The sequence below is a fragment of the Oncorhynchus nerka genome, linkage group LG4 (genome assembly GCF_034236695.1).
Source record: "Oncorhynchus nerka isolate Pitt River linkage group LG4, Oner_Uvic_2.0, whole genome shotgun sequence".
NCBI classification, from domain to species: domain Eukaryota; kingdom Metazoa; phylum Chordata; class Actinopteri; order Salmoniformes; family Salmonidae; genus Oncorhynchus; species Oncorhynchus nerka.
In genome coordinates this window covers 40,845,414-40,856,942 of record NC_088399.1, presented here as the reverse complement: position 1 = coordinate 40,856,942, position 11,529 = coordinate 40,845,414, and the positions used below count along the sequence as shown (strand labels likewise).

General features: G+C 41.0%; 1 protein-coding gene across 1 annotated transcript; it reads right to left on the bottom strand.

The window, feature by feature from the left end:
- Positions 1-217: 217 nt before the first annotated feature.
- On the bottom strand, positions 218-7,230 carry LOC115128923 (prolactin-releasing peptide receptor-like). The gene is made up of 3 exons (XM_029659061.2): positions 7,114-7,230; positions 2,933-3,447; positions 218-2,723 (listed from the first exon to the last, which is right to left on the bottom strand). The coding sequence occupies exons 2-3, from the start codon at positions 3,382-3,384 to the stop codon at positions 2,087-2,089; spliced, it is 1,089 nt and encodes a 362-aa protein (XP_029514921.1). The 5' UTR covers positions 3,385-3,447; positions 7,114-7,230; the 3' UTR covers positions 218-2,086.
- Positions 7,231-11,529: the final 4,299 nt, after the last annotated feature.

Below are 11,529 nucleotides of genomic sequence, written 5' to 3'. Positions count from 1 at the left end.
TTATTAGCTGGTGGATAATACCCCACCTACCCCTTGGTTACATCTGCAAATAAAAGATGACTGGTCATTGGTCAGAGTAATCAGATCTGGGTTCAAAATCTCCATCCCACCTGAACAGGCAGAAATTCCAGGCAATTACACAAAAATCACATTTTTGACTGCACTTCCCTTTTAAGATTATTAGCACTTCCAAAGGGAATTCAATGAAGAAAATAGCCAATTGTCAGTGTTTGTTTATTGAGAATTTTACACATAATTGCATGCAATCACTTAATAAGGACAGGCATTTTATATAGCATGACACAAACCACAGAAGGCCATTTATTACAAAGGGATACATAACAACTTCAGCAAACCACCATTTTGCTTAAATGTATTGAAAGTGGGTAGTCTTGTGGTTTGTCTAAAAAACAAACAATGAGAATCAACACCTGAGTGAAACTTTCTGGAGTTATGATAATCAGTCAATAATGCAATCATGCAGTGGCAAGCATGACCTTAGCAAATGCCTAACTAACACCTAATTCTGAATGACTGTTTTCAGAGGCGTGGTACATTCCCCACAAACAAAGATATGCAAGAGACTGCAATAAAAATGAAGAACTTAACCATAGGGGGAAAAAGCTCACCTACTGTTTTATTAAGCATGTTTATTCACAGGGTGCAGACAGCGAGATCTGTAATCACATCATTCGGCAGTGCTCCAGGGATGTGCAGTCCAACCTGGACTCGGTTAGACGTAACATAGTAAATGTAAATCCAAGTTACTTCAATTAGTATGATATTTGACTTCTGGGTATGGTATGTATTAGTTTGTGGATGTCCATTATCCATTTTGTATGATATATTGCGAATTACAATTCATATGATGCATTACGAATTGCATTTGTACAATACGTTAGGAATTGCAAATCGTACAATATGTTATGAATTTGCAAAATGTATGATATGTTACGAATTCCAATTTGTTGTAGCTAACATTAGCTAGGTGGCTAACATTTGCTGGGTGTTAGGTGTTAAGGTTAGGGTGAGGGTTAGGAGTTAGGTTAAAGGGTTAAGGTTAGGGTGAGGGTTAGGAGTTAGGTTAAAGGGTTAAGGTTAGGGTTATGATTAGGGGAAGGTAAAATGCTAAGTAGTTACAAAGTAGCTAAATAGTAGTAAGTAGTTGCACAGTTGCTAATTATCTAAAGTTGTCCGTGATAAGATTTGAACACGCAACCTTGGGTTAGTAGACGTTCGCTTTAGAACCCATCCACCCCGACCAACCACCCTACTTTCTGTTTGTAACCATACCAAATGTATCATATCATACTAATTTGGGTCTTTACAGATTTACATTTACTATGTTACATCTAGTCTATGAGACCAGGCTGACCAGTCTAGGGACCAAACCTGCAGTTGACTATTAACACAATAGACAGAAGCATACTGGACACTGAGTTGAGTTGACATTGTATAGTCTGTCCACTGAGTGCTGCACTCTAACTTCAGCAGACAGCTGTCCTCCTGGATGAATGGAAGATGTCTTCCTGTAGCAACTACTGTGATGATTACTTAACTAATGGTATTATTTACAAGACCTCTTATGAGCATTGACAACATTTTGTGGATTCAGATTTTCCTGTTTGCTACTGTTCTCCTAGTGTTAAACATGAATCTCTCGTGGATAGATTGACGGGAAGTGACATCTCCCCCTCTCTCTCTCTCTCTCTCTCTCTCTCTCTCTTCCTCTCTCCCTCCCTCTCTCCCTTTCTCTCGTCTTTCGTCTCTCATCTCTTGCTCTTTTTGTCTATTGAATTTCACCTTCTTCTTATTGTTGTTCAATCTGCTCATTTAATGATTATTTCCAGTCAATCACCTAATTTATGTTCAATTGATTTGTTTACCTATGAACAATGAGGAAACCACCTCATATCTCAATAATCAGCTGTAATTCCAAGATTTCCTGTATTGTTCATGATGATCTCTTGTTATGTCTACATTAGGTCACAAACAAACATGAACATTATCAGGAAATTGGACCTACAACATGCTTACACAGGTATCACAGGTCTTGTGTCTCTTCTATCTCCTTGTCCCTGCACAGTCAGAGGACCACACTGGCCATAGCACAGTGGTTGGTGGGGATGCCGATGCGGTGGTGGCAGGTGAACATCTTGCGCAGCTCAGCACGAAAGCGGTCGTGCAGCCAGGCATACAAGAAGGGGTTACAGCAGGAGGAGCTCATGGCACACAGGTGGCACAGCAGCTGAATGAGCAGGAAGTGGCGCTTGTTGATTAGGCGGATATCGATGTCACGCAGCACGTTGAACACATGGATGGGCAGCCAGCACACCCCGAAGGCCGCCACCACTAACGCCACCAGACGGAAGATCTTTCGCTTTCGGGCTCGCTGTGCCTCTGCCTGGTCTCGGGACCGATGTCCCGGCGCCACGCAGTTCCTCAGCTTGAAAGAGATGCAGAGATAGGAGGTGCAGACAGCGGAGAGTGGCAGGACATAGGTAACCAGCAGGGTGCTGTAGGCGTAGGCTAGCCTCTCCTTCTCCTGTCCCAGCCAGAACTCCTCACAGATAGTGAGGCCCTCCTCTTTGAACTCCACGTGGTACGTGTGGGCCACGGCCGGAGCCACCAGGCCACAGGACAGCAGCCAGATCCCTGACAGGACGTAAGCACAGGTGGACACAGAGGTACGCTTCTTCAGGGGATGCACAGTGGCGTAGTACCTGGCAGGGAAAGTGCACAGCAGTATTCATTTTAATGAATTGAAGAAAAATAAATCATAGATATAGATCAACAATTACAACGTCATTATTCCAGATGTGGTGTTTAATTAATTTTTATTTTCACAGTTCATGTGTTTCACTTAATTTGAAACTGCCCTTTGAAAACCCATGGGCTTTTCGTTCTCTCGAGTCAAAGTGGGTACACTCACCTGTCAACAGCGATGGCGGTGAGGGTGAAGACAGACACATAGACGGTAACCGGCTGGATCAGGAACACCAGGTAGCACATGAACCTCCCAAACACCCAGCCACGAGGGTTGAATGCATAGGCCAGGGTTAAGGGTACACAGGTCACACACATCAGCATGTCTGAGAAGGCCAGGTTCCCTATGAAGAAGTTGGTGACATTGTGCATCTTGCGAGTGCGGCAGATGACGTAGAGCAACAGGTAGTTCCCCAACACACCCACCACCACCACCAGGGAGTAGCAGGGGATGATGAGCAGCTTGAAGCTCTGCAGCAGAGCCACGTCTGCAAACAGGGAGCTGTGGTTGGCCGAGTCATTCTGAACAGCCATCTCAAAGACCGAGTCCCCCTCTGTTGTCTTCTCGCTAACAGAGGGCAGCAGACCTCCAGTCCAGCCACTGCCACTGCCGTCCATACTGTATCTGATTAACCGCACAGCAATAGGGAGCCCTGGGTAGCAGCCTCTTAGCACCTTACCCTGAAAGAGTCAGAGCACAAAGGTTGGGAAAGTTTTAGTGACAAACAATAAGCAAAAATGTATTTTAACTACCGGTAAATTCATCATAACTGGAAATGAATGGCATTCAAACATGTGAATGATTACACAGTAGATCATACATTAATGTACAGTATATATTCATCAACAAAGCCAAACGGACTTTAACTTTTGCTTTTACATGACTTTTTCCCTTCGATGATTGGTTAAGAGTTTGATAGTCCCCAGGGGCAGAACAAATTGAAGGAAACGTACAGTACTATACAGAGCCATGAGTGCATGGAACTCCCTTAATCTTATATAGCCCAAGTGAACAGCAAACCTTTGCTTTGTTTGTTTAAAACAAAAACAAATAAAGCAACACCTCACAACGTCTCTCCCCCATGTGACCTACTTGTTGTGTGTATGTACTAACATGTATGTGTAACTGATAGACGCACACACAAAACTACATGTTCATATTTTTAAATGTACTGTATGTAAATTGTAAAGTACTTTTTTGTCTTTTTCGTGATGTGTCGGACCCCAGTAAGACTAGCTGTCGCCATTGGCGTCGGCTAATGGGGATCCTAATCAATCAAATAATGTAAAAAAGATCCATGACTATCTACATTACTTTAATCAATCAGAACATGCCTGTAGTGTGGGGCTTGCTACAGGATGTCTATTAAAGTGAATTAGCTCTGGAGTGATTGAGAAAATGTTCCCAACCCTTCAGATAGACTCAGCTGCACAGTATTCCAAATGCTTTCTGGGAACCGAGTTTTGGGGAGGGGAAGCTCTTGTGAAATGTAAAGAATTTTCTACAAAAATATCTTATAGGATAAGTGCATGCATGGCCAATTAAAGGCCCATTGCAGTCAAAAACGGGAATACCTGTGTTGTATACACAGTGCCAGTCAAAAGTTTGGACACACCTACTCAATCAAGGGTTTTTCTTTATTTTTACTATTTTCCATATTGTAAAATAATAGTATAGACATCAAAACTATGAAAGTAGCCGCCCGTTTCCTTGATTACAGCTTTGAAAACTCTTGGCCTTCTCTCAACCAGCTTCACCTGGAATGCTTTCCCAACAGTCTTGAAGGAGTTCCCACATATGCTGAGCACTTATTGGCTGCTTTTCCTTCACTCTGCGGTCCAACTCATCTCAAACCATGTCAATTGGGTTGAGGTGGGGTAATTGTGGAGGCCAGGTCATCTGATGCAGCACTCCATCACTCTTCTTCTTGGGAAAATAGCCCTTACACAGCCTGGAGGTGAGTTGGGTCATTGTTCTCAAATCAAAATCAAATCAAATGTATTTATATGGCCCTTCTTACATCAGCTGATATCTCAAAGTGCTGTACTGAAACCCAGCCTAAAACCCAAAACAGCAAGCAATGCAGGTGTAGAAACACGGTGGCTAGGAAAAACTCCATAGAAATGCCAAAACCTAGGAAGAAACCTAGAGCGGAACCACGCTATGAGGGGCGGCCAGTCCTCTTCTGGCTGTGCCGGGTGGAGATTATAACAGAATATGGCCAAGATGTTCAAATGTTCATAAATGACCAGCATGGTCAAATAATAATAATCACAGTAGTTGTCGAGGGTGCAACAGGTCAGCACCTCAGGAGTAAATGTCAATTGGCTTTTCATAGCCGATCATTGAGAGTATCTCTACCTCTCCTGCTGTCTCTAGAGAGTTGAAAACAGCAGGTCTGGGACAGGTAGCACGTCCAGTTCTGTTGAAAAACAAATGATAGTCCCACTAAGCCCAAACCAGATGGGATGGCGTGCTGCTGAGGAATGCTGTGGTAGCCATGCTGTTAAGTATGCCTTGAATTCTAAATAAATCACTGACATTGTCACCTGAAAAGCACCATCACACCTCCTCCTCCATGCTTCACGGTGGGAACCACACATGCGGAGATCATCCGTTCACCTACTCTGCGTCTCACAAAGACACTGCGGTTGGAACCAATAATCTCTCATTTGGACTCATCAAAACCAAAGGACAGATTTCCACCGGTCATTTTTCTTAGCCCAAGCAAGTCTCTTCTTCTTATTGGTGTCCTTTAGTAGTGGTTTCTTTGCAGAAATATGACCACGAAGGCCTGATTCACACAGTCTCCTCTGAACAGTTGATGTTGAGGTGTGTCAGTTACTTGAAGCATTTATTTGGGCTGCAATTTCTGAGGTTGGTAAACTCTAATGAATTTATCCTCTGCAGCAGAGGTAACTTTGGGTCTTCCTTTCCTGTGGCGTTCCTCATGAGAGCATGTTTCATCATAGAGCGTGATGGTTTTTCCGACTCCACTTGAACAAACCTTCAAAGTTCTTGAAATGTACCGGTTTGACTGACCTTCATGTCTTAAAGTAATGATGGACTGTTGTTTCTCTTTTCTTATTTGAGCTCTTCTTGCCATAATATGGACTTGGTCTTTTACCAAATGTGCTACCTTCTGTATACTGTACCAGCCCTATCAGTCCCACCTGTTAATTGAAATGCATTCCAGATGACTACCTCATCTGACATCCCCAGGTGGTAAATTAGTTAATAGACCAATAAGAAAGAGAGTTCCACATCTCTGCCATAACAGCTAGTTTTCAGTTTTCTCCTCCCCACTCCGACCACTCCCAGACAGTCCGAGCAAAAATTATCGCTTGAGAAATTGCTCTGTGCTAAGAAGCTATTTAAAAATATATTCTTGACAATTTTGGCTTTGATGAAATGAAACAGTTCAGATTGCTGACATGCCTACATGACCCTCAATTTGATGTACAAATACCTCTGGTTAATAATGAGTGTTATAATTATTAATACATACATTTAACATGATATGATGCAGTGATGGGCAACTTTGATGGGGGTGGTGGCCACAAAAACAATAGAACTTATCATGAGGGGCCGCAGGGGATCGTGGGTCTGATTGGAGACGAAGTAGAGAATCTAGACTATTATTCATCTAAGCATTACACCCACATTACACACACTGCCTAAGCTAACAGATACAACTATATCGAGATAAAGATGGATGCAATGTGAGATATACGCATTCTATTTAAAAAAAAAAAAATCTAGTGGCTACCTGGCTGCAACTCAATAATATGCAATTATTTTAAAACCTGCACTAAATAGATATGTTCTCAATATCTTTATGCCAATGGCCTCTTGGGCTCCAATAAAGTATGGGTTAATGAGAACTATTGTATTTTATTATCTTCTTGCCTGCTAGTCATTTTTATTCAATTCAGAGTAATTGTTTCCAGGCATCTTTTTTCATATTTGCTAAAAGGACAACTGCAGGGTGAATGAAATAAAGGTTTAGACATTAATTCGATGTGGAATCTTGTTCTAATAAAATACTAGTGTACTCTTGCTATACTTATTTTACTACCACTTCTATTATAACTACAACAACAACTTACTACATAACATAATGATAACCACAGTAATATCCTGATTAATATCAACAACAAATTATTTTTGCAAAATCAACACTTGATCAAACACTTTTTATAGTAAAGATAAGAATGATATCAATTAATAATAGTAAATCACAAATTAACTTATCCTACAACTCTTAAGGCTACCTTGCTTATGAGGTCAAAATGAAAAAAAAAATAAATGAAGGAAACAAATATATTTTATCAAAGGCATCGTACCTCAAGTGCTGATGAGCAAAAGGAGAAGGGAACTCCTTGAAAGACTGAGAACCTCAGTGCGCTCTCGACACATTCATATCCTTCCTGAACAGTGGTGAGTACACAGTTGCAGAGCCACTGATGCTGATATGGAAAGAGAGAGCAAGAGAGAGAGAGAGAGAGAGAGAGAGAGAGAGAGACGGGAGGTTATCTCTCAGTCGGGTGGAGATTTTATTTTCTCCAATGTCAGACTCTATTATACATTTTATTATCATTTTAGTAGGCTGCCCATAGGCTATAAAATAATAGCCAGAAAAAAATGGGTATCCTGGTAATTCACTTGGTTACTGAGCTTGCAGGATGTGTTTTGAAGAAAACCAACTGATTGATCAAGATTGATCTCTTCAAGTCCATTACTTACAGACACCACGTGGTCCTCCTGTGTCAGTCATCCATGTGCAGGGTGACATAGTTATTGTCCAAATTGTTCAGTTGGTTGGAGAATGCTCCTGGCAAATACAAGCTGTTACTGCAATGCTCAGGTGAAAGGGAAACATTTAAAAAATGGCACACACAATGTGCCTCAATAGTAAGTCACATGAACAAAGGTGTATTTTATCAACTATTCTATGGCAATCTAATCCTGGCTTACCTACTGTATTGTCACTCCAGGGATGGGATGAGGTTTAGGGCTCATATTTCCAAGGAAATGTACTGCACTGGCATATTCATGAACTATTGGGAACATGCCTCCCATGTTTTCCATGAAGTACAATATAATCTAGATAGATTGGTAAGACTTTACAACAGGATAGAGGTTGAACTCCATTCACCTGTTTTAAAGCTAGAGTCCTTAATTGAAACAACAACAAATCGGACACCCCACCTCTGTCTTGGTAAAAAAGCTGAGGTAGGAGCCTGGAGAAATGTTACCACTCTCAAATTCATTCACAGAGCTATGGATGCAAGGACTGACCATTCATGATATCAAAATGATAGTTCTAACCAGGTTTTTAGTGGTTGTTTACATTTACTTTGTTTACAAACATTGGAGTAAAACCATCTATATTTTGTGTTCTGGTGGGGTACAACAGTTGAACTAAGCACATTAGGCATTTCTAAGTTATATTCTTCAAGAATCAGCGGGTATACAGTATATCATACATTTATACGTCCAGAAATGGATGTAGAAACTAAGGATTCTAGCTTTAAGTCTGCCCTGGTCTGCTCTACTGATCTGTGAAATTAAGACAAATTGCCTGCACGGGATGACTGTTTTGGGGCAGATTTAGGATCTTAATTTGAGCCAGTTTACTACAGCAGGAAAATAATCCTGCAGCAACAGGAAATTGTAAAAAAATATATATATATATATTTATGTGGATTGTAATGAAACTACATGTAGGAAAATTCTCAGCAACCAAATATGATGACCCTTTGGCTGGAGAGGATCTCTGTGAGCTGCAGACATATTTATGAATAATCGTCTCTTCACTGAGAACAGCCTACCTGTTTACTCAGTGCACTCAAGGATGTTGTTATTTCAGTGTTTTATTTGTCTCTTTCTTTCAAAGATGTCTAGTTATCTGTGTCTGTGTCTATTCAGACCTCTCCAAACCACATCATGTCTGAAGAGCAGGTTGAGAGCATTAATACCTCTTTCAAACACAGCAGAGGACAATGGAACAGAACAGAAAACAAAACACTTACAATTCCTATTTCATTTGCTGGGTTAGGCTTGGGTGAGTTTTACCTTATACCTTTCGGTATAATGAAGAAGCCGGTCAGTATTACCAACAGTGTAGGTAATGGCGTTTCCATTTCATCGGTCCTCCCTTATCATCTGATAACACGTATTTCATGTTTCCATGGGTACCTATTTGTGTGCTGCCGAACTATTGGGTTGTTACCAAGCCATGAACAGTCACTAAATATCACACAGGGAAAAGTTCTCCTTTGAATCAATTGATCACTCAGGGGTGAGTTCGCCACAGGGTTTCTACCTGCACATGAATCTCTCTACCTTGAAGGGATTATTGTGCCGAGGTTAAACTCAGTGAAGTGCTGATGGTTTTCTCACAGCCCATTCTGTCCATGTCTCAGAACCATATGGGGGAACGTTATTCATCGACGGTGTGTAATGCATCACATAAAAAATCCATTTCTATGGTGTAATAATAACACCACTCCCAGTATTTCTAGTGGATGCATCAGTAACAAAGAGTCAAATAATGACGAGCTTAAAGAAAGCTTTTACTAACCGTAGGAGGTGCAGGTGCAGTTGAGGGGGGGGCCTGGGGAAATGGAACAAGACTAAAATAACTGTCTCTTTTCTTTATACGTATTTGACATTTAACACAATGTGTAGAAAACCTGTTCGCCGTGGAATATTCTGCGAAATGTCAGTATTAAAAAAAGAAAGTCACAGTAGAACTTGAGTGTCACATCACCAAAGCAACCCAGCTCACAAACATAAACATTTGTCAAGGTTTCCAAGAATACAGTTGTGTGCATAGCTCTGAAGAAGAAAGAAAGAAAGAAAGCTGCTCCAATTGTTCTGTTCTGAGAAAACGGTGATGGGTCCTGACTCCTCTTTGTACCATGAACCAGAGGATGAGATAACGAGAGCAGCCTGAACATTGGGATGAATGCTGTCCACCCCCTGTAACCAGGTGCTCAATTTGTAAATGCATGAATTACATCAACAATCAACACATCAACCAAAACATCTCTTACCATGTCCAGTAGCAGAATATCCTCTCTGCATAGGTTTTCATATTATATAACAAGGTCATTTGAAAATTGAATTATTAAAAAAGAGAGGTCTCACTTGACTGTACCTGCTGTTGAGATGCCCCTGCATGCATTTTATGTTGTGTGAGATGTAGTTTTCCAGCTGCCATCTCCTTGTTGAGATTCATCCTCTATTTTTACACTGTCATTGGGGTTTCAAGTGTGCCTGTTCATTTAGCTGTCTGTGTGACCAGTGTTAATCAATTGAGAGAGAGAGGCATTGTCCGCTTGCTGGCACACTATGCCCCCATTTCCCCACACCTCTTCTCCTCTTACCCAGGCTGACATTTCCATTAGGCAAATGCTGCATACTGCTTCCTGCATGGCATTACCCCTGTGTACCCGCTAAGATATCTGCCAGCGTGGTTCCAGGACAACAACCTCTCCCTCGATTTCAGGAAGACAAAGGAGCTGATCGTGGACTATAGGAAACGGAAGGCCGAGCATGCCCCCATTCACATCGACGGGACTGTAACAGAACGGTTGGACTCACTGGACTCTACCCACACACTCACAAATACGACACTTACATTCTAACACACGCACACACACACACACACACACACACACACACAGACACACACAATGAGACAATATTTTCGTGTTGCACACCTTTAAGTTTTCTCATTAAAAGCTTTCAATATTTGTACATGGTTTCTACAATTTACAGTTGGTTTGAAATTTGTAGCTATTGGAATTTTAACATATTGTCCCATGTACATTGTGTAATTTACCCATGATCCCTAACCAGCCCCATATGGATATCCAAAGTCAACCCACATTTACTTCAGGCATTATGATGGGGTCATATGAAGCTGCACTCTGAATTGATGATTACTTCTGTTTTGCCAGCTGTGGGCAGAGCATTAAAATGAATGTGCTGATGCTGTCATGACCACAAGACTGACTTTATGACCAAAATTATCAATGCCACATATTGTAGGCTGTTTTCTCTAAATGATAAGTCGTTTTTTAGGGGCTGTTGCTCTTTAAAGGTTTTTGCCAATGACAGGTTCAAGCAAACTACCTTTGACATTTACTGAGGTTGAGACATCTTAGGAGGAGGAATGAGCTAAAAATAGAAAATTGCAAGGTCAATTAAATGATTCCAATAGAGACAATTCCATTCCAACTTCTGCCTTGACACTGACACCATAATGTATCTTCAAAAAGGCTTGTCTGCCACCTTCAGCAGCAGAAGCTGCTGTAGATGACAGCTCTGCTACCTGCATTGGTAGAGGCTACTGCCTATGTCAGCACTGTTACCTCCACTGGCAGCATTAGATGACAGGTCTGCAGTCATTCTGGGTAGTGTTTATTTATTCTCCAAGACAAATGATAATACACACGAAATGAATGTGTTGAACAGTGGAACAATTGTAGTTATAAGAGCTGTCATTGTTTTGACAAATGATTTATGTATAAACTAGAATACTAACAAGGGGAGCTGTTTTGAAGCCACTGGGCCTCCATCTTGGCACTCCCCCACCATTATTTTTTATTTATTTAGAAGCTATAGAAATGCATTTATTCATGTCTGTATTTGTTTTTGCCACTATATTCTATTACAAAAACCTTAATGCATACTTCTGCATAATATTATGTGAGCTAAATATAAACAACTTAAAATATTAAAATATAAAA

What these genes read in the sequence shown, in the direction of transcription:
- LOC115128923 (XM_029659061.2), bottom strand. Translation starts at nt 3,384, where the DNA reads ATGGACGGCAGTGGCAGTGGCTGGACTGGAGGTCTGCTGCCCTCTGTT. An exon ending in ACCGCCATCGCTGTTGACAG is followed by an intron (nt 2,724 to 2,932) that starts GTGAGTGTACCC and finishes TTTCCCTGCCAG; the next exon opens with GTACTACGCCACTGTGCATC.